This window comes from Acomys russatus, chromosome 21, assembly GCF_903995435.1.
Source record: "Acomys russatus chromosome 21, mAcoRus1.1, whole genome shotgun sequence".
Lineage (NCBI taxonomy): Eukaryota > Metazoa > Chordata > Mammalia > Rodentia > Muridae > Acomys > Acomys russatus.
The window spans coordinates 18,308,697-18,332,534 of record NC_067157.1 but is presented as its reverse complement, the minus strand read 5'-3'; the positions used below and the strand labels follow the sequence as shown (position 1 = coordinate 18,332,534).

At 44.0% G+C, this 23,838-nt stretch overlaps 1 protein-coding gene across 1 annotated transcript in view; it reads left to right on the top strand.

The window, feature by feature from the left end:
- Positions 1 to 23,838, top strand: part of Fam184a (family with sequence similarity 184 member A) — a 111,556-nt gene that overhangs the window by 26,345 nt on the left and 61,373 nt on the right. The window contains exons 2-4 of the mRNA XM_051164232.1: positions 17,842 to 18,696; positions 19,905 to 20,040; positions 22,360 to 22,541. Of these exons, the coding sequence (XP_051020189.1) occupies positions 17,842 to 18,696; positions 19,905 to 20,040; positions 22,360 to 22,541 (1,173 nt within the window). The remainder of the gene's footprint in view (positions 1 to 17,841; positions 18,697 to 19,904; positions 20,041 to 22,359; positions 22,542 to 23,838) is intronic.

Below are 23,838 nucleotides of genomic sequence, written 5' to 3'. Positions count from 1 at the left end.
TGTAGCTCCCCTTTTAACAGCCAGGTCTATGAACAACTGCCAACCTGTTTAGTGACCTCCTCAATGGAGCATTAATGTAGCTGTTCATGGCAGGCAAGACTTATGACCTAGTTATCTTTTACCACATTAGCTTTCCAACGCTGCAGACCAGATTTTTAGCATATGGTATCACTCTGGTTGTTGATACAATGAACTTTGAAGAATTGTACAACTTCATTAGCAGACCAAACACGTGGGATGGAATATGGATAGAGTTTGGTGAACCATCAGATTCTCTTGCTACCAGGACCTAAATTACTGTTCAGTTAAGTCTCATGTCTTTACCTCAAAGTTATGTTAAGAACCTCAGGGCTCTCCTGAGTTAGAGATATCTTTTGAATGTTCCCTCATCTCATACCACCTAACTTATCTTCAGTAGTGGAGCTAAAACTTTAATTTTTAAAATACAAGTCAGATCAAGTCATTCCTTTACTGGAAGTCCTTCACTGGCTCTCTCCTCCCCGAGGAATAAAATGATTAAAATGGATATGTTGGTTAAAGGTACTTGAGAGTTTGTTTTTAGTAAATTACTATATTGGAGTGTTTTCCTGTAGGACTGTTCAGTAAACTAAAACTTCTGGTGACTTATACAGAAATCTCTTGCCTCCTTTTATAGATGGGCTTTTGGCTACTTTATTGGGTTCTTTTTCCTACCTTCCTATACCACCTCTATCCCTCCCAACACCTCAACACTAGGTAGGAGAGAAAGAAAGAGGGGAAAGGAGGCATAGACCCCTTTAGACTACTTCCTGCTGATTAGGGGCATCAGGTTCCTTGGGGCAAGTCCAATCTTCATCATTATCATCAGGATATCTTCCAATGAGCTACCAGCAATCCAACAAACAGCAACCAGCAATAGGCAGCAGGTGCAAACAGGGACAGCAGCGGCAGCCTCCACGGGCTCTCTCAAGGCTCTCACATTTATACCCTTTCAAGCATCTCCAGAATTCCAAATATAAACTATCTTCAGCTGGCAAAATCACGCTCCTGCCAGAGCACTAAACAAATCGTAGTTGGCTGCTATGGACAATCTGTAGCTGCCCCGTATCCCTCACCTGGGATTAAAACAAAAACATATCCTCAACATAGCTAGGTTTTTAAAGAAACCAAAGTTCTCAGCACATCCTCAGCCTACACAGCCTGTGGAATGCTGGCCTATCCCATTTAGAGCTGCTTCTTGCCTACCCTGCCTCTGCTGAGTATGTTGTTGGATTTTTTTGATGCATTTGGTGAAAGTGGCTTCATACTTAGGTGAGGTAAGGAAGACCACTAGAGTCTTGAAGGCTGAAGCATTAACCAGTGTTACTGGCTTTTGTTGTTCTGTATCTGTTGATGGGTTGGGGACAACCGTTCTGCATAGTTTTTGTTTCGGTGGCCAGTTCAGTTTCTGAGTGAGGAGCAGATCATAATGCCCCAGAAAGGCAAGCACAGAGGTGAGTTAGGCACATGGTTCTTGCCTAAACTCAGTGCTGGTGACTTACACTGGTCTCCTTGCATGAAAACATAGGCAACAGCAGACATTGATGATGCCTTTTGGAGGTTGAACAGATAGAACCCGTCAGTAATGGCTTCATATGGGGGAGGGGGGAGAAATGAGTAAAGGGAAGGGCTCCTAGGTGAAATGTTCATTGTTATTGTTGTTGCTGTTATTAATATTATTGTTATTTCTTTCAAAGCACTTTCAGGTGTGAAAGTGGGAAATGAAAAAAGTTAGAAAATAGGTTTTTATACTCAAAGCCAGTAATAAAAATTATGTACAGTCTTAGAATTGTGCTGGTATAGTAGAAGCTGCTGTCAATGAGTGTGGTCAGAAGGCTTCAGAGTGACCCAGGAAAGAGTCCTGAGGTTCCTAGTATAAAGCCAGCGCATCTGTAGCTCAGCTCAGGACCAGTGTATCCCGCACAGATACTGGACTATGGGACCCTGGACCTCAGATGGCTGTGGTTCCGACACTGTGGCTTTCAAGGATGCTGCGCCACTGCGTTCTGTTGGATTCAGCATGTGTTATGTCAAATAACCTCGCAGTCCTACCAGCGTCACCTCATTAAGTTTTACTGTCATGCAAGTTCTTACTCAGGAGCCTGTTTATTTGAGTCCTATGATTAAACAAGGCCATGTGATCAAACAAGATACACGTTATAACTTTCCCTCTCAGCCGACCACTCAGACCAGTACAGGTGTTCTGACAAATGGTCTGAGGCTCCTGTGTGTTCCGTGGAAGGAATGTAATGGTAGTTGTGCTTCAGGTCTGCCCTTGATTCGTAGTTCCTCAGTATCGAGTCATGTAATGTCAAGGTATGTCAGAGCAAGATGGGGCCTGCCCTAAACTGTATTGACCAGAAACTCTGGTCATTCTGGTTGTACTCAGATGATGCATTTTGACAGGAGTGAGCATCCCTTACTCTCCCCCCAAATTTGACCGCATGGGCTCATTAGTGACAGTTTCTGTTTTCCTCATGTAGAACATCTACGAAAAGAGTTACACTGTTGGTTGATGATTCATAACTGTAGCCCAATACACATCTATTGTAAGATGTCATATCTAGTTGATTACTGAAAAAGTACCAAAAAGTCTCCAAATACAGAATAAAGACTAGCTATGTATGAGAACAGAATGTGTTATGTTAAAGAGAAATTGTAACAAAGATGTTGAAAATGTTATGGGAATCCACATATTGTGGGTCTCCCTGAAGTTCAAATGCTGTTTTGGAACAGAACTGATGCCACAGTCAGTGTTAACAATATTTTGATACGATTTTACAGATGCAATTTTGATAATATTGTTACGTATCGTTATGTATTATGTATCTCTCTGAATTTCCTTCGCAAAGAAAATAGAAATTGAGAATAGTGATAATATGGGCCAAAAATTAGGGGGGCATAGTAAAAACTACAGTGTATTCTTGGGTAAGTCTGTTTGGTCGGCATCCAATTACTGAATAATTGTAATGCAGTTAGCTTTCCAAAATCATTGTTTTTCTTTCTTTTGTTTTTTGTTTAAAGATTTATTTATTTATTATGAATACAGTACTCTGCCTGCTTGTACACATGCAGGCCAGAAGAGGGCATCAGATCACATGTGGTTGCTGGGAATTGAATTCAGGACCTCTGGAGGAGCAGTCTGTGCCCTTAACCTCTGAGCCATCTCTCCAGCTCCCAAAATCATTGTTTTTCATCATAAAACTAATTTTTTTTATCTTCTCAGATTGCGAGTATTATGACTTTTTCATTCTTCCTAGTACTTTCCCTTCATGTCTAATCTCTTAAATTCTTTTTTAAAAAATGTAACCTTCTCCTCGTTCCTCCCTTGTTTTCTAAACTTTCTACAATGAACTGATTAGAAATCAGGAAATATACAATGCAGATAATTATTCCTGAGTATAGATAAGATTTTAATAATTGGACATGAGAAAAGGAGTGTTCCAGGGGCATTGGTAAAGTTGGAAAAAAGAAAAAAAAACATTGTTAATTGACAGGTGTGGTGACACAAGCCTGTAATCCCAGAAGTGGAAACTCTATGAGTTCAAGGCCAGCCTGGTCTACAAACCAGCCAAGGCTACACAAAGAAACCCTCCTTGAAAAACAACAACAACCAAAATAACCTCAAACCAACCCCCCCACAAAAATGTTAATTTCAGAATATTTACAATTTCTCCAATCAATATTATATATTAAAAAAAATTTTTTTTAAAGAAAATACTTGGCATCATGGTGTTCCAGAAGAAACTGGAACTCTCTATTCCACAGTATGAATGTCATGACCATTGCTCAGTTCCTGGTAGTGCGCTATGCTTCTTGTCTGAATATGGATGTAGGCAATTCTGCATCCCCTTCCCACTGCCGTTGTGCTTCCTCCAGGAAGCAAGACGTCCTGCTGAGTGACCTCACTGCTGTTTCCTGTACCTGAGAAATGCTGCTAGTGGAGACAGGAGTAATCTGGAGAGGCTTTCTGAAAGCCCTGCAGGTGAGCCAAGCCACAGCCAGGTTCAGGTGATGCTCCAACAGGCAGTTCCCCAGGCAGCAGTGAGATAGGTCTAGAGGCCGTACTGCTTAAATGAAAGATCAGCTTCTAACAGGGCCCTTTCCACTGTCACAATAAAGAACGACCAGGAGCCAGAGATTTGGATGTGCACCCAGTCACAGTGTTTTCTTTTGGCATATGGAGAAGAGAACTGGCCTTCCTTTTCTGTTGCTGTTGCCTGGGCTGAGGAGTGGAGGAGGGAAGGACGGAATCTAGGGCTTTGTTTTCCATTGGCCTGGCAATGTCAGTTGTCTTTGCGTGGGCCAAGTGCTGCTGGGAGAACCCACCAGCAGGGCCTTCAGAATGACCAGAAGTTGTGTGTTATGGTTGTGTAATAGGAGAAACCACTGGATTGTTGTTCTTGTGAGCACCATTTCTGTCTATGCTCCCCAGTCTGTAAACACACAGGCCTGTTCAGGGCAGCATCACAGAGTGCTCATGTTAGCTAACTTCACGTTTTTTGGTTCAAATTAACTGAAAAAGAAATCACCTAAAAGAGGAAGGCTTTGCTTTGGCTCATGCCTTGGTGGTTGCTTGGCTCTATGCTCTTGGGCTGAGCAGCATTGCAGTGGGCCAGGAAGGAGCTAGGGGGAGTGGTGGAGGGAGAGGAGGGGGGGATGGAAGGGGGAAGGAGGGAGGGCACGCTATGCTTGTGGGCTCTGTCCTTCCCCACTCTTACTCCCTCTGGCCCCAGCCTGTCCGGTGGCATCCTCTGCATTCAGGGTGGGTCTGCTCCCTTTGGGAAATCATCTGAGGAAATGCCCCCATGCACCCAGGGGTGTGCTTCGCAAGTTGACACTCAGGGTTGTCACAGCACTGCGGTTACCGACCGCCACACGGAATGACGTAATGGAGTGGCGAGAGGGAAGCTCTATGTCTTAGTCTCTAGTTGATCTTTGCGGTTTTTAAAAAAGATTTATTTTTATTTTATGCACATAGGATTTGTTTTTGCCTGCATATGTGTCTATGGACCACACGCATGCCATGCTCATAGAAGCCAGAAGAGTATTGGGTTCTCTGAAACATAGTCACAGATGAGTGTGAACTGTCACGTGCATGCTGCCAATAGAGCGCAGGTCCTCAGCAAGAGCAACAAGTGTTCTTAATCACTAGGCCATCTCTCAGGCCCTTAGCTGATCCAAAGCAATAGCAACAAAACCAGGACTTCTGGTTTCATCGTTTCCTAATGTTCATTTCACTTATTTCCAGCTGTTTCCTTTCTTTTGGTGCCTCACCCCGCCCCATATATCTGTCGACCTGGCTGTCCAGGAACTCACTCTGTTGACCAGGCTGGCCTGAAACTCAGAGATCTGCCTGCGTCTGGTTCATGAGTGCTGCAATTAAAGGCGTGCACTATCACTGCCTGGCTTATCGTTCTTTTTGATGTGTGATTTATTTTATGATTTGGTATTTTTATTCTTTCTCGTGGTATAATAACAGCTATGCGGGTACATTGTCGCAGTAGGAGAACAGCCACCGATAACATGGAAATTAATACACTTGGCTGTGATCCTATCAAAACAGACTATCTTTATAAAGAAACCCTCCTTGCCAACACCTGTTTAAGTTGCATTCCAAAAATCTTGAAATACGTCTTATGTTCATTTGGCTTCATGACTTTCCTGCCCTTGGCCTAAAGGGCATTGGATTTTTTTCTCTTCTCCAGGCCTCCACGGGTATCATTGGTTCCTGGGACTGGAGAAGAGAGAACACTGCTGGCCTTACCTGGTTTGAACTTTCAGTGCTCAAATGAGAGAATCAGAGTAGCTGTGATTTCCCCTCAGTTGCGGCCCTGTCCCACTGAGGAGGCTTTCTCTGTACTCTTGCTCCGTGTGCTGTTTTTCTTCCATTCCCCACTGTAGTGTCAGCCAACAGATGCAGGAGTCAGCCCCTGACTGTACCTGTTCAAGAAGTTTTAGGTTCTGACTCTTGCCCATGTTTGCCTTCAGCAACTTGTTAATAGAATTTCTCTTAATTTTTCTCACCTGCCTGTTTCCTTCCTGTGCTCTGCTGTGTATCCCTGACTGGCCTGGAAGGCCTTTCAAATATTGACAAACACTTGCTGTCTGACAAGTTCAAGAAGATTATGACTTTGTTTGCTGACATATGAAAGCCCTTGGTTGGTTTTCTTTTTTTTTTTTTTTTAATCTTTTAAAAAATTATTTACATTTATTTTATGTGCATTGCTGTGTATTATTTGTCTGTGCGTATGTCTGTGTGAGAGTGTCAGCTCTTGTAGTTACAGACCGTTGTGAGCTGCCATGTGGGTGCTGGCATTTGAACCCAGGGTCCTGGAAGAACAGTCAGTGCCCTTAACCATTGAGCCATCTCTCCAGACCTGATTTTCTTTATAATTGAACACACCCACATGCCAGGAGGCATAGACTTTTTCTTAGGGCAATTCATTTTCTTCAGGAAATCCTTTGATTTGATGCAGGGCCCGATGGGATTTTACTACTAGCATCCAGAGGAAAACTACTAGGAAATTATGTTTCATGTGTGGATTTTCATGTAGACCTTATATTTTAGATCTGCAGCAGAGCTGAACAGAAATTGCAGGTGTTTTGCACACATGCCCTTCAACACACAGGTTCTTATATATTCGGGGAGACACATTTATTAGAATTGATGGGGCCACAGTGACATCATTACCACCACAGTTTGCATTTGCGTTTCACTCTTGGACCAGTGTAAGCAACATGTGGCCTTGTTCCTAGAGTCACATCCGTGAGCACACTGCGCAGAAGTTAGTACTGGGGAAACTAGCATTGATGGGAAGGGAATCATCTGTCTTCACGGGGTAGCACCTGAGCTGATAGAAGGCTTCATTTCTTCAAATGATTCTCTTAGGGAGCTCACATATGCAAAGAGGCTTAAAGAGGTATGAAGAGGAAGTGCAGGAAAATGGGCAGGAAGACCACACCATGCTGGATAGGGCCATGTTCACCTAGAACGTCTCTCTCTCTCTCTCTCCCCTTCTCCCTCCCCCTCCCTCCCTCTGTCTCCCTCCCTCCCTCTCCCTCTCCTTCCCTCCCTCTCCCCCCCCGTCACACACACACACACACACACACACACACACACACACACACACACACACACACACTTAGAACATGGATCTCTCCTTCTACCCCTCCCTCTCTCCTCTCCTCTCCTCTCCCCTCCCCTCCCCTCTCCTCTCCTCTCCTCACAGGACCATGACAGTTGGCTTTGAAACTTCACAGCAGTTTATATGCTTCACTTTATGTCGGTCAGAATTACAGACAGGGTAAGCATACATTCTGGTGCTGTCTGGAGGTGGCAATCTGCTCTGCTCTCTGGAAATCAAAGGTTATATTCAGCAGTTAACACCTCAATCACTTGGGTGCAGCAAATCGTTTAGATTTAGGACTGGATGCAGCTGTTCTTCAGCACCCTAGAACTGAGGCAAAGGGAGGGGCGACATGCCTCTGCAAAAGGGACTTCCAAAGCACCTGCCATTGCAGCACCATGTGGCGTCACCAATTAGATCATCTTCATATTCCCTACCTGCCTCTTGATCCTTGGCAAGCACTGATCTTTTCCAGAATGTCACACAGTCAAAATTGTATACAACGTGAGATTTTCAGGTGGGCTTTTAAAGCAGACCTTATGTTTTAGACTTGCAGCAGAGCTGAATAGAAACTACGTGTACACACACACACACACACACACACACACACACACACACACACACACACACACACACATCCATCCTTGTAGGGTGAATTACCTGTGTGCTTGAAGCAGGCAGTGACCTGGCAGATTGACTGCTCTGCTGCTGTGTTGTATCTGCCCTTTCCAGAGTTCCCCCTTGTGGTCACAGGCCAACTTCTTGTTGGTGGTGTTTTTCACAATCCTTACATGTTAGCTTCTTCCTTTCTTAGTAATTAATCATTTACAATTTACGTATTTGCTTTTTGTGCATCTTGAGGTCTAGGTAAATTGCTCTTGGTAAGTTTCCTTTCATCAAAATAGAGTTAATCTTTCTTGTTTTCTTCACTTTCGAGCACTTTTAAAGAGGAGGAAGAAATAGTTTGGGAGTTGTGGCCTTGTTAGTTGATTTTCCAAATGCATTTTTGACATTTGAAATTCATGGCATCAATTCATTCTGCATTATTAAGCACAAATAAAGTTGGCTAATGTTTTGTATACTAATGTCAAATAATATGTATTGCAATAATTAGCCCATCTTCTTGATATTTTGCTCTAAAACTTACTCTTTGAGAAATAGGATTTTTATTTCAAAAAGGCAAGTCACAGTTTTGGTTTTGCCTTTATATTTGAATAATGCAGGCATTTCTGTTTTGACATGACAAGAGCATCAGTGCTATTACTGTAATCAAATGCTATGGAGAAATGCTAGCCTTTTGACCTGTTGGCTTACAGAAGAGATGATTTCACATGCCATCTCCTTATTAGTATGTGTTTAATAAGTCAAAACATCTTATTAATGAATTTTAGCTGTGCCTCATAAGAGGGCATGACTGAACACATTAAAATGGAGGGGAAGCAAAGAGATACCTTACAAGAGATTTCATTATCATCTCCCTGTGAAACATCTTAGGTTGTTGTGATTTGATGGGCATTTGTGATACCGTCTGGAGAGAGATGACTTCTCTCATTGTCGAGAGTTGATCACATTTACGGAGAAAAGATTTATGCATGGCAAACAATAGGCTGATGTGATCGTAAGCGACACATTTGGGTTCCAGGCAGGATTTGCTAGAGCAGAAGCTTTCGGGAACTGGTGACAGATTGTGTGGCTTTGGACTGAAGACAGAAACTTCAAAGCCTTGGGATGGTTCTGAAGGATGAGTCGTGTGGAGCAGAGAGAGCACGGGCAATGACGGGTCCACACTGACGGGTCCTCCTGACTGGGTGAAAAGACCTTTCAAGAGATGCCAGTGCGAGGGCATGAGGTGGGCATTTGCAGCCAGGAGAGTGGATAAAGGAGGACTGACAACGCTAACCACTGCTCTCTCACAGCCCTTAACTGGCAGGTCCTGCAGCAGGCGCTTTGATTGCCTCGCTTCAGGCAATCCTTGTAAGACTTTCAATAAGTAACCTAATCTTGTCCCTTGCAGGTGCAGATGGACACGCAGAGGTTGAATAACTTTGCCAAGTGGCGTTAAGCAGCAACTCAACCACCACAGACTCAAAGCTGGGTCTTGTTTTACCACGAGGTCTGAATGCTTTTGCCGTCAGCACACATGGACCATTTGGTCACATTTGGCCGATAGGATCTGCTTTTGCCGTACAGTGGTGTAGCGATATGATGCTTTAAGATGATCAGTGTAAGGGTGATGGACAGAGAGATGGGAACAAAGGTGACTGAGGTTAGAAGAAATGACAAGGCTCTTCCCAGAAACTCAGTCATTGCCTACTAGGGATCAAAGCAACAATGGGGAGCAAATACCTAGAGTGGAGAGGACCTGGAAATACTGGTTACTGAGAAATGAGTAGAGTGCAAGGTCAGAGGATGGGGAGAGTGGTATTGTCAAAAAGAAAAGAACCCTAAGATTAGTATTTGTATAAAGGGATCATCTGACTCGTGTGTGTGTGTGTGTGTGTGTGTGTGTGTGTGTGTATCTTTGTATCTGTGTGTTAATATTCATGTGTATGTAGTGTGTACGCATGTTTTCATGTGTGCATAGTGTGCATGCATGTTTTCATGTGTGTGGATGTGGAGAGGCTGAGGCTGTTGGCAGGTGTCTTCTTTGATCACTCACTCTCCACTTTATTTACCTAGGCAGGCTCTCTCACTGGAAGCTGGAGCTTGCTGACTTGGCTAGTCAGGCAGGTCAGCTTGCCTGGGGGAATCCATTCTCTGTGGAGCTGTCCTGCCCATGTGGATTTTTTGTTTGTTTTTGTGTTTGTTTTTGTTTTTCGAGACAGGGTTCTCTGTGTTCATGTGGCTTTTGTGTGTGGAGGCTGGAGAGCCGAACACCAGTTCTGACACTTGCGTGGTGTGCTTTCTACCCACTGAGATGTCACTCAGCCTCCAAGCTCCTTATGTGACAAAACCTCCAGACCTTGCCCTGTAGTCAAACAGCCAGCCAGCCAGCCAGATGCCCTTCATGCTAGTACCACCAGCAGCTCTGAACACTCTGTGGTGTAGTGAGGAAACCACCTAGTGGCCTTAACTGCCTGCTGCCATGACAAAACTCTTGCTCCAGGAAGTTCCACAGCTTGGAAAAAAGACTGCTCTGGATTTTTTCCCCCAGCGGTGAACACTTGACTACCTTGTAGCCATTTTATCCAGCCTAGAGGGGTAGCATGTCCCTTGCTCCAGGACCTTCAGTAGCACTGTGCACACAGCAGTCCCTCACTGCATGAAAGACATCTCTGTTGTAGAAGCCCCTTGCCACGCCCTTTCTGGATGCAGATGTAAGCGGGCTGTTTGGCTCACTTTTTGAGTCTCTTTTTGATGCTCCCCTGATGTTGTGACATGAGGCCAAATAAATAGCTTCTTCTGGGGAGTCTCTACTTACCCACTTTTGATTCTTACCCCTGGTGATATAAGCTAACGTGCTAACATGGCGAGACGACTGCAGAAATAGCAGCAGAGTCAGCAATGGAGGTGACGGTGGATGCCGTCCCAGTGGTGGCAGCAGCAGCAGTGCTGATATTGACAAGGGAACCAGCTGAAGAGTTACAGAGAGTATCTAGGAAGAAAAGGCAGAACGCTGATGGAGAGGAAGGTGGAAAAGCTGACGATGAGTGGCTATGAGCCCTTGCTGTTAGAAGAACTTCAAGGATCTCTGAGGCCTCAAGGTCAAAGGTCATAGATGTCAGAGCTCTAACACTAGCCAACGTGGGGCGCTGAGGGTCACGGCATCTCAGACCTAAGAACCAGGACCGTAGCCACCCAGGACTTGTAACAATTTGTCTCTGTAGGACTGAGGGTCCCAGCCTCCAAACCCTGTTGAAGAACTTCTAACATAAACAGGTACTGCCTGACACTCGAAGCTGAAGTATTGCAGTTGGGAGCTTCCAAGTTCTGGGGCCACTCATGGTAAAAGCTCAGAGCAGTAAGCCACATTTCAGGCCCTGGACTGCAAAGTATGACCATGTCCCCGCCACCCCAAAAGAAAACAACAGACAAACAAAAAGCAATAGGAAAATAGAACAAAATTTATTTCTATCTATAAAAAGTAGATCCTAAGACCAGGCACCCTGCTTATGTACACCAAGTTACAGGCTGGGGCCTTCCTGGTTGGATCCCATCCTTTCTTTTCCTGGTAGGGGTTGTCAAGTCCCCTGTTTCTGATGCCACCACTATGACAGGGTCTATCATCACCTCCGTTGCTGTGACTCTGCTGCTACCTTTTCTTCATGTTAGCAGGTTAGCTTCTACTATGGTAAACATCAATTGTGGGTGAAGAAAGACCCCTGTCTCATGGCCCTTAAGTCTTGGCCTTGAGCAGCAGGTTCCTGTCTCTCAGAGGTTGGAACTAGAAGGCTCCTGGTCTGCCAGTCTGTCCTCTACCCCTGGACTCAAAAGAGCTGGGAATATCTCCCATGATCCCTCGCGGAGTGAAGCCAAAGCCAGTTGGCTGACAGCATTTGGACATGTTCACACTTCCTGGTAAAGACGGCAATTGCTCAGGACCCTCCATCCCATTATTACTTACTTTGGTTCCTGTACAGTTCTTACCTGCCTCCTACCTGTTTGTGGAACCATACTTTGGTCTGTCTGTCTTGGAATCTTAACTTTCTGTAAGGACTTGACTCAGACATGGCCCAGCCTGCTCCCCAATGTAAACTAGCTGACCTCTTTTATTTTATTTTTGATAGCCGGGTCAGGCAGATTACAGTTCACTTGTAGTTGGGAACCAACTGAGTCTCCTTGCAACAGAAAACATTTTGCTCACTCTCTCTTCCCCCACTTTACAGTAGTGCTTTACTGCAGTAGTTGAGTTTTGTCAGCACTGGCCGTTGAAGCTGGGAGCATGCATGTGCTAGGTGAAGGCTCCCCTCCTGAGGGCAGCCCAGCCCTTCATGTAGTCCAGGCAAACCCTTGAACTCCATCTTCCTTTCTCTTCACCACCATGCCTGACTGTGGTGGTGACTTTTTAAGAACAACCTTATGTTACGTACTAGGAACAGGGGGAAGGCTATGATGCAGAACTAATCGCATACTGCTCTCTTGTTTAAGAAATGTTTAAATGTGAAAAGTCTGTGGGAAACTGGGAAATGTAAAGGATTAGTGTCTAGAAGGACTCCGTTCTATTTAAAGGGCAGGCCACTGAGAATTTGACCACACTCCCATAAGAATATAGATAACCATAAGTGGACTTGCTTTGTTCTTCCTTTCTTTCTTTCTTTCTTTCTTTCTTTCTTTCTTTCTTTCTTTCTTTCTTTCTTTCTTACTTCTTTTGGAGAGGTCATGGAAGAACTGAGAAGATATTGTGATTGGGGTACATGATGTAAAATCCCAGAAAATCAATAAAAATGTTATGGAGAAAAAAGAATCAGTGTCTACTGTCACTGAGTGTGTACAAATGAAGAAATGTGTGTAGATTCTAAGTCTTTTAAAATTACTACCTATTTTCCTAGTCAAATTTCTGTAACACTGTTATCCTCTAGAGACTCAAACTTTTAAAAATTTTATTTCTTTATTATGGTATTTTGCCTGCAAGTCAGAAGAGGGCAGCAAATCTCACTATAGATGGTTGTGAGCCACCACGTGGTTGCTGGGAATTGAACTCAAGATCTTTGGAAGAGCAGTTAGTGCTCTTAACCTCTGAGCCATCTCTCCAGCCCTAGAGACTTAAACTTTATCATTGGCTTTCGCTGGCAGTCTCGGTGTCTGATGAGTTATCAGACTACACAAAGCCCAGAGCTTAGCACTATCTGTCCCCTAACCCAAGTAGCTCTCCTCAGTTCCCAACAACTGCCTGTGTCCTTTCAGGCTTTTGTAGATTTACTAATTTAAAAAATGGTTTATATATATATATGATTGTTTGCCTGCATGTATGTATGTGCACCATGTGTGTGCAGTGCCTATGGCAGCTAGAGGGGGCATCATATCTCTGGAACTAGAGTGAAGGATGTTTGGAGGCTGCGGGTGCTGAGACCTGAACCTGGGTCCTCCAGAGTACAGCAAATGCTTTTAGCTGCTGAGCCATCTCTCCAGCCTTATCCTTCCAGGCCTTTTCTGATTACTTTTAGTCTTTGTCTAGTTATTTCTACTGAAGACTTCATGCTGTGTTCTGTATTCTGCACCCCACAGCGTGATACTTGATACAAATGCATATTATCTAAAATTGCCATTATTTTGTGTATGCTTTACTTTGAAAAGTTCTATTTAGGATGAAGAATGCATGCACTTTTCTTTGCTGGGATTCATATAAAAATTTAGAGCATACAGTAGACATTCACAGAAAGTTTTTCGTTATTTTGTAAAGTTTGGTACCACAGATCTCATTGAAGGGATCCTGGATGACAGCTGGATTTGTGAGACTTTCTACAACTTGTGTGTGTGTGTGTGTGTGTGTGTGTGTGTGTGTGTGTGTGTGTGTGTTCAAAAATAAATGCATTCTGCATCACTATGCAGGAAAAGAAAGCATTGTTATCCTTTATTAATATTTTCTGAATTTTTTTCCAACAGTAGTTAGAAACAGAGAACAAATGTATCTTTAAAAGTAATTATTTCCCAAAGCAATTAGGTTTTCAAATTATTTTAGAGTCAAGGTTTTAGCATGCCCTTGGCTTACATAAATCCGAGCGAGCGCTTTTTGTTAATTGCCTCCTAAACATTTCATTTGGGCACAAGTCTGTTGCTGGAATTAATTTGATTACATAATGTATGAAAAGCAGCTTTTGTTTTTCTATTTAATTTAATTTAAAAGAAAATAGACAGAGAAGTAAAAAAAAAAAAAAAAATGCAGGCAGTTAACTTCCAACCAGGGCAAAACTGATGTGTGGTTCCATCCTGCTCACTGTGGATGTCGTTCTATGCTCAGCTCTCATGAACCTCTGACCCCGCACTCATACCCCACCACACATGCACCACACATGCACACAGGCAAGTGCACCACACATGCACACACATGCACCACACATGCACACACAGCTGCACAGCTGCAGATACTCCATACACTCCCTCTGAAGAGTCAAGCAAACACCTTGGTGAATATTACTTTGTAAGTCTATGTGTGCCTTTTGCAGTTCATTGCTAGTCAGACGGTAAAGCCCTTCTGTACTAACACTGATCAGGAGGAGAAAGTGAAGCTATATCTAGAATTTGTCTAATGAGTGTAAAGTAAAAGCTCAAGACTGGCCAGAAAGCCATACCCTGGAGGGGCAGTGGTGAGAAGCGTCTACTTCCTGCCTGCTGTGCTGAGCCTTTTACTAGTCAGAGGTAAATGGACCGAGAATGCCCATGAGGGCTGGCCCCACAAGGCTTCGGAGCATCACTGTGGCCACTAGAGAGAAGGGACAACTGAGAGCTCCTCTCTAGATTACGCTTCCGCCTCTCTTTGGTTTTTGTTGTTGTTGTTGATGGTGGTGGTGGGTTAACATTTTATTGATTCTTTTTGAATTTCACATTATGCACCCCAATCCCACTCACTCATCTCCCCATCCCTCCATATCAGCCTTCTGTCCTTAAAACTTCCCCACCAAAAGAAAACAAAAAATAAAAATAAAAACAACAAAAAGAGAGAAAAACACAACATAAAAAAAAAATCTCACTATGGGCACTACAGTGTGATATGGTGTGACACACCCTTTTGCCCACACAGTTTGCTGGCATATGTCCATTGCAACGACAGGTGCACATATATGCAGGCTCAAGGTTGCGGTTGGTAGGGTCCTTCACTGAGCCCAGTGCTCATAGATTCCTCTAGGCTGACTGGCCGGTCAATTTCAGGAATCCACCCCTTTCCTCACCCCTGTGCACTTGAATCTTCGTGTGTGTGTGTGTGTGTGTGTGTGTGTGTGTGAGAGAGAGAGAGAGAGAGAGAGAGAGAGAGAGAGAGAGAGAGAGAGAGAGAGAGAGAGAGAGAGAGATTCTTATCTGAAAATGGCCATAACTTGGCCTAATGGGATTGCTCCGTGGATAGAGGCCCTTGCCAAGTGAGCCTCATGACCTGAGTTTGCTCCAGTGGGTCCCACATGGCAGAAGAAAGAACCAGCTCACCAGAGTTGCCCTCTGACCATGGCATGTGCCCTCCCCCCTAATAAAATAAGTAAACATAATAGATAATTTATACAGACTATAACTCAATGATAGCATGTTTTAAGCAGTAACTTATTAGGAGTGGTATTGATTTTGTTGCACTTGGCACCCTTTTATTGTTCTTTTTAAGTTTTTAGAAGTATATTATAATATTTCTTTCCTGGAAGATACGGATATATTCAATATGATGCGCACTTTTTAATGCAGTGTATCTTCAGAATTGGACAATTATGTTTATCACTACATGAGATTTAGTAGGAAGAAAATATGAAAGACTAAAAAAGCCGACCGAATTTCAATCCTTTTGCTGTGGTTATCATTACCAGTTTTTACTAAGACGGCTTGCCTATGGATAGAGCAGACTGGGATTTCATGATGCTCTTTTCCAGTCATTCTCAGCTCCGCTGTCTTGGTGGGATAGCGTCACTTGAACAAATGGTCTTAGCTGTACCATACTCAGATATTTGCAGAGGCAAGCAACAGCCATATTTGGTCCCCAGTTGTTGCTTGCTGGCCTCTGCATCAGAGTTTAAACTGAAATAATGCTTACTACTGTAATGTTTTTCTGCTATTTCTTGTGTTTTGATAACTTAAATCTTATTCTTTCCAATTCATTGTTTTAATTCCAACCTTCACTTTGATATCCCTCGTACTCTCTACCATTTTGAATGTTGCGATGCTTTTCTGTCTCTGGCTTCTTTTCCAGGCCGACAGCCTCCTGTGTCTTTCCAGCCTTGTTATGGCGCCTCCTCCAGTTAGACAAGCACTTACTGAGTTTCAGGAGATGGTGGTGGCAAAGGATGGGCAGGCTGGATATTATTGAGAGCGTGGCCTTTCACCTATGGTGTGTGAGGAGGAGGTGTTAAAGGATTTGGGATGTGACATCACTCATCAAAGGCTGACTGGAGATTGATTGTTTGAAAGAAGAGTATTTCTGTAGATCATTGAGAAGGGACACTGACGTACTGCATCCCTCTCCTGCTTTATCTTTTCAACCGGGTAGTCGCTTTTAAGATCATCTCTTGGAACAAAGTACTAAAAGTGTGACATGGGTCTCTTGGAAGTCTGTCCCTTTCATTTCTCTTTTCTTCCATGTGCTTAGTGAGATAAAGCTGGGCTCCCATTACAAGTGCCCTAGGAGAGTTTGAGGCCCGTAGTCTGCATCCACTTCGCGCTAGGCATCCTGACCAATGAGCTTCTCTTTGGCTTTTCTTTTCCTGTTCATTTTCTCTTTCACCTTCCCCCTCCCTCCTTCCTTCCCTTCCTTCCTTCATTCTTTCTTTCTTTTCTTTTTTGACAAAGGATTGCTATGTATCCCTGCCTAGTCTGGTATCATTGTGTAGTCCAGCCTGACCTTAAGTTCATGGCTGTTTCTTGGCCGTAGGCTTTTGACTATTACGATGAGTGGCATATGCCACCCTGCACAGCCTGCTCATTCACCTTGATGACTGTTCGCGATAGGACAAAGCCAGTGTTTTCGTCTCACACTCAGGGTGGTTTGCTTCGGTTACCTCCACTCACTACAATATATGTGGCTCTCTCCAGTGTCTGTAGTTCAGCTCCATTCTGACACTGTCACCTGGAGGTGACGTTAGATCTCAAGGTCTGAGCATTCAGTCCCATATGCTGTCATCCATCCCAGATGCCGCTGGGAGCTCCAGCGCTTGGAGTGTCCTGGGGAAAGGGGCTGACCTGCATCCTTTGAACCTTGTGGTTCTGGGGCTCCCTCAGACTGGAGTGCCCTGTGGAACTGCAGAGGCACAGCCCGAGCCAGGGTTAAGTTGCTAAGTGGTTTCTCAAAGTCCAAGAGAAATTCGGATCCACTTACTAGTTTAGAACAGAGCAGATTTTAGTTGTTGTCAATAAAATAGTTCTAAACCCTTAACAAAAGCAAACTATAAGGAATCTAGAAAGGGGACTTTCTAACATTTCTTTATTTAAATAGGTCCTTTCATACACAGAGAGGGCTCTGGGGAACCATAGTGTCTAGAGCTGCATGCATGTGGATGTGACATGCGGACCTAATGCAAGGTGGGTCCTTACCCGAGACTTTCCTCCTGCTCTCATCTGTAGCCCCAACTACGCTGGCCTGGGTTGTGCCCAGGACGGTCATCTCTGGCCAAATGGCCTCTGCTGTTCCTTTCTTCCCTTCATTTATAATACATCATTCTTAATTTTGAATGCTTTTTTAAGAAAGAGAGGGAGAGACAGAGAGACATATACACACAGAGAGAGACAGAGAAAGAGAGACTGACTTTCTGTATTGTTCGAGGTGGCCTGGAACTCACTGTGTGTGTAGTGACCTACAATCCTGCCTTACCTGCCAGAGAGCTAGAATTATACATATGCATTTTTAAAAATGAGTGATCTTGAATGCTTTAAAATAACAGTTTGTGCAAGGGTAGAATTTGCAAAACAAGTCAATCTGCAAGCACAAAAACAACTGCCGGATGTTTCAGTATTTAATAGTTATCAAAAATAATATATGCATAGAAAAAACCCAACCCAAATGAAAGAATGAACCTTAAGCTATAAAAGAATATGTGATGAATTTTCTCCCTTCTTCAAAACCATGTAGGTAATATATGCTTTGAATACTAAAAATGATGAGCACGAGTCTGCAGTTCAGGCCCTCAAAGACGCTCACGAAGAAGAAGTCCAGCAAATCCTTGCAGAAACAAGAGAGAAAATACTGCTCTATAAAAGCAAGGTAACAGAAGAGTTAGACCTCAGGAGAAAGATTCAAGTTTTGGAAACATCTTTAGAAGACCACGTGAAGATGAAACAGCAGGCTTTGGCGGAGTTCGAAGCCTATAAGCACAGAGTTGAGGACACGCAGCTTTGTGCCGAGGCCCAGCACGTCCAGCGCATAGTCACCATGTCCCGGGAGGTCGAAGAGATACGGAGGAAATTCGAAGAAAGATTGCGGAGCTTTGGGCAGCTCCAGGTCCAGTTTGAAAAGGACAAGCGGTTGGCCCTGGAAGACTTGAGAGCCGCTCACAGACGGGAAGTCCAGGAGCTGTTGAAGTCACAGCAGGACCACAGTGCCTCAGTGAACAGGGGACAGGAAAAGGCGGAGGAGCTGCACAGGGTGGAGGTGGAGGCCTTGAACAACACCCTTGAGGAGCTGAGACTTGAAAAGAAAAAGCTCATCGAGGACTACGAGGGCAAGTTGAACAAAGCTCAGTTGTTTTATGAGCGTGAGCTTGATAATTTGAAAAGGTCACAGCTCTTCACGGCTGAAAGCCTGCAGGCCAGCAGGGACAAGGAGGCCGATCTTCGCAAAGAGTTCCAAGGACAAGAAGCCATTTTACGGAAAACGATAGGAAAATTGAGGACTGAGCTGCAGATGGTCCAGGACGAAGCCAGCAGTCTTCTTGACAAATGCCAAAAGCTGCAGATGGCACTGGCTGCAGCAGAGACCAATGTACAGGTGAGTGGATGTGGGCCATCTGGTTCTTTCCTGGCTTTCCATGTGTGTGGCCTGTGAGCATGTGTGTTAATGTATGCATACATGAGCGTGGATACCTGAGGCTTACACTGGGTGCTTTCTCAGATTGCTCTCCATCTTCTATGTTGAGGAAGGGTCTTTTGTCGGAACCAGAGGACTTCACTTTGCCACTTCAGCTAGCAGCTAGCCAGCTTGCTCCAGGGTTTCCTGGCTTCTGCCGCCCTAGCTTGAGCATTGCACGTGGCCACCATGCTCTCTGAAGTTTTTTTTTGTTTTTTGTTTTTGTTTTTTTTGATTGTAGATGCTTAACCACATTAAAAAAAAAAAAAAAAAAAAAAAAAAACTTTATTCTGGATTTATTTATTTTCTTTCCTGTGCATGGGTGCTTTATCTACATGTACCTGTTTTGGGGTGCTTGGGAACTGAACTGGAGCTCTCTGAAAGAGCAGCACTCTTCACTGCCAAGCCACTGCTCAGCCTTACCCGCTTTCCCTTATGTATTAATTTGTTGATTTGGAGAACAGCAGCCTGATGGCTTTAGGGTCAACTGCTTATGTTCATACCGCCTTAAGCCCTTTTCCATTTGTTTCATTTCCTTTTGAGGGAAAAAAGTAGAAAGGGTAATTTTTATTACCTTTTTTCAGTTAGAAGTTCAGATATCAAGTGCCCAGAAAGGTAAGTTTAAAACCTTGTTGATTCTATGAATAGACTTCATTTAATCAGGTTACTAGTATTTTCACAAATGGCTTGAGAGAGTTTAAAATATTGACCTTAGGGAATAATTATGCTTTCTTTTTTCTCTCCATTAAGGATGGTCTGCCTCATTATTTGGTATTAGACACTGAACAAGGAAAGTATTGCTTTGAAAAGTGAAATTTAATAAGAGATAGTCCATGTGTAGAAAAGATGCCAAGATGACATGTTTTGTTGTACTGGCAGAGAAGGCTTCCTGGTGTGTTAGTGTCTGCGGGGCATTAGAATGCATTGGGCAGGGTAGAAACACACTTCCCTAACTGTGTCTTTTGAGTTAAAATGTCAGGTTGTGTTATCTCCTCTTACTGATTTAAAACTAAGGAGTCCTAGTTACACAGAACTTTCTGGTAAGAGAACAGTGATGCTTGTAATTTAAATAAATTATTTAGCCTGGTGTCACACTTGCATTTTGACTATGGCTATGTGATCTTTCTTAGGTTCTTCAGAAACAGCTTGATGATGCCAAGGAGGGTGAAATGGCCTTGCTGAGCAAGCACAAGGAAGTAGAAAGTGAGCTGGCAGCTGCCCGGGAACGTTTGCAACAGCAAGCTTCAGATCTTGTCCTCAAAGCTAGTATGTCTACCCATAGCTTGACGTGGGCCTCTGCCAAAGCCAGCACTTCACTGTTCATTCAAAACAATATCTGAATAGTTTGAAAGTTGTTCAAATGTAATATTTACCATTCCTCCTAATATTTTGAGATTATTTAGACTTTTAAAATTTTTTTAAAAATGTCTCTAATATCTTCCTGGGTAATTATAACAATGAAATGATGAGACTGTCAACAGTTGTGGGGCATTGCCCCTTCCCCTGATAGCAGTGTCTACCTTGACCACCAAGGTTAAGCCAGGTCTTTGACTTCACTGCTGAAAGGATGACCCAGTTTGAAGCAGAATTATTTTTCCGAAGGGATTTTTAACGTAGATTTAAACCCAGGGTCTACAGAAAAGGGGGGATTACTGAACAAATAAGATGCACCAATGTGTGGTGTGTGCTTCTCCAAGGAGACGGGCGTTTTGCTGGCTTTGCAGTAGCTATGTTTACAATGTTGGTGGGTTTTCAGCTGTCATCTTTAGAGCTGTCAAGGAATTTGAGGTGGAAATGGAGTTCCTGGGGGTGTCCCAAGCTAGGATTTTATCCAGAGTAACATCCCAAAATCATAGGAAACATCTCCTGCCAAGGAGAAAGTAGCCTAGTTTGTGAGAGTCTCAGAAAGTATCTGGGAAACGCAGAGAAAACCAAGTTCAAAGCTAAATATGCTCAGGCCTTAATGGTTTGTTGCTGCTTTTACGTTCTTATGTGGGAATATCCTTATGTAAAAGAAGCATTGTCTCTCTGTGAGCAGTTGCCACAAGATGTTAATTGCGCTGGGATGTTTGAGTTTCAGTAAGCTTGGGACCAAGTAACTCCTTTTCATTCCCATCTTGTCTCCTGGCTTTCTTTCTAGCCTCAGGAGTATATTTTATAGAATACACTCCTGACATATGCAAATAAGACATTTATTCTTTTCTATCCTCCCTACATCCGTCTGTCTGTCTGTGGAAGAATTTGTATGGAAGGAACAAGGTGAGTTCCCACAGGACAGCTGAGTCACCCATCTGATGTCTAATTCTTCTTCGTTTCATATTCCTTAGTAGAAAGATGCTGACCCAAGGTGAAGTCGTTGCTTTTTGTCTAAGTGGATAGTGTGTCCAGTGAAGCTGTCTCAGGACCACCTTTCATTTTGATTGCCTCACTGGTCAATTTTCTTGCCCATGAAATAGTCATTTTTAATGATCTCCAGCATGCATCAGAGTCATCCAGGCAGTTTCTGAGCCCACAGAGGCTGAGCCGGCCCTTAGGCTTTCCCACGCACTGGGCAGCAGTAGGCTGTTTTTGACTAGAGTTCCCAGTGAGTCTGAGGCTTCATCCAAAGTTCTTTGAAAATCTCTGTCTTAAATGATGCTTTCTATAAAAACCTGTTCCACACCCTTCCTTTACCTGTACCTTCCCCTCACCCATTTTTAAAAAATCTTCTATTTATTCTTTCATAGTAAATATGTAAACAGTATATCTTGGTCATACCTAGCCCAACTCTCCTTCCAGTACCTCTCAACCATTTTTGCTGTCATTTATTTTCTTTTTATTTGTTTGTGTTTCTTTCTTTGTTTTTTGAGACAGGGTTTCTCTGTGTAGCCTTGGCTGTTCTGGACTCACTTGGTAGACCAGGCTGGCCTGGAACTCACAGTGATCCACCTGCCTCTGTCTCCCGAGTGCTAGAATTAAATGTGTGCCACCACAGCCTGCTTATTTTATTTTTTTCAAAGCTTGCGGTCCTCTGTCTTTCAATCTAGTTTTTATCTAAAACAAATGGAACTGAAACTCACCTGCTGTCTGCCACCTTTGTTCCCTGCAGACAAATACTTCCAGAGAGAGAGAGAGAGAGAGAGAGAGAGACAGACAGACAGACAGACAGACAGACAGACAGACAGACAGAGACAGACAGACTCGGGGATGGGGGCAGAGAATAGGAAAGAATAAATGGCTCGTTTTCATTTTGTGTGTTAGTCAGTGCATCCTGTCTTTCCTCAATTACTCCCAGGGGACTTGCTTTTCCATGAGCTACTGAGAAGTTGTTCCTACTTCAATGTATTTACCTTGCAGCTTCTCCTTTTTAAAAACCATTAAGATGGTACAGGGAACATCAGTGGTATAAAAATGGACTTTCTATTTTAAAGGATTGTATTGAGTAAGACATTCCCATGATGACTACTTCCCTTTGTGCAGCGAGGAAGCCAAAGAGAAAGCCGTGGACCACTCAGGCATCTGAAGTACAGTTGCATCATTAGAGGCACACTCTCATCAACAGGCTTAGAAATTAAGGAGCTTTTCTTTGTGGGGGGTGGTTTCTAGGTCATATTGGAATGCTTCAAGCAACTCAGATGACCCAGGAAGTTACAATTAAAGATTTAGAATCAGAAAAATCCAGAGCCAACGAGCGATTATGTCAGCTTGAAGAGGAAAGAGCCTTCTTGCAAAGCAGAACGCAGAGTCTGGACGAAGAACAGAGGGCACAGCTGCTGGAGCTGGAGAAGGTATCGAGCTGGGCACCAAGGGACAGCCAGGGGACCTCAGGCCCCGGGCCCTGCTGGGCACCAGGAGGACAGCCAGGGGACCTCAGGCCCCAGGCCTTGCTGGGCACCAGGGGACAGCCAGGGGACCTCAGGCCCCGGGCCCTGCTGCATGGCAGCCATTCGTTGCTTAGCCTAGTTCTTGTTTGTTTGTTTTTGGGAAAATTAGGTTTAAAGGGAGGCGCTGTAATTTTGTATCTGCATTCCAAATATTTAGGTAATAAAAATCTAAGCATTCAATTTATTTCAAGTCAGAGGTTGACTTGACCCTTATTGCAGTGGGTTTTGTACTTTATTATGTATCACATTAAACATAACTTTTTTTTTCTGCGACAGGGTTTCTCTGTGAAGCCTTGGCTGTCCTGGACTCACTTGTAGACCAGGCTGGTCTTGAACTCAGAGAGGTCCGCCTGTCTCTGCCTCACTGAGTGCTGAGATTACAGGCGTGCGCCACCACGCCCTGCTGTAAACGTGCTGCTTAAATAAATGAAATATGTTATTGCGTATACTCCTAGGAAAATTTTCTCCCCACCCTTCCTTCTTACCTTTCTGGTTCTCCCCCCCCCCCCCTTTTTTGAACTGGGAATGCAACGCAGGGCCTTCTGAGCACTGGGGAAGTGCCCTTCACTGGATGCTGTCCCAAGGCTCTCTCACTCTTTGTGAGACAGGTCTCTCTAAGCCTCAGCTACAGCTGGTCCTAAACTTGCAACCCTTCACATCAGCCTCCCCAAGGAGCTAAGACTACAGGCCTTGAGCCTGATGTCTAGATCCCGGGACATTTTTACAAAAGGAAAAAGAAGAAGACAAATAATCAAGTTGTGAAAATTCTGGCAGCAGCGCTGTGATTTTCCAGATCAGCAGCTGCGGGTCATTTACGGACGGTTTCATAGAAAGCCATGTGTAGTCTCTCCCACAGAACAAACACGAGTCTGGCTAACCCTCTCCCTTGCCCTTTCAATATTTGAATATATTTAGAAGTATCCGTCATTGCCCTGTGCCCACCTGTTCGCCCTTTAACTTGGTACTGCCTTCTCTTACACCATGCCATAGAATCTGCGTTTGCCTCAGTTCCCCATTCTGAAGTTGTCCCTGAACTCGGTGCCTCCTACACTGTACTGTTTGTACCTCCCCCCCCCACACTTAACAGTGGTCTTCCGCTCCCCCCACACTTAACAGTGGTCTTCCACTCCCCCCACACTTAACAGTGGTCTTCTGCTCCCCCCACACTTAACAGTGGTCTTCCACTCCCCCCACACTTAAC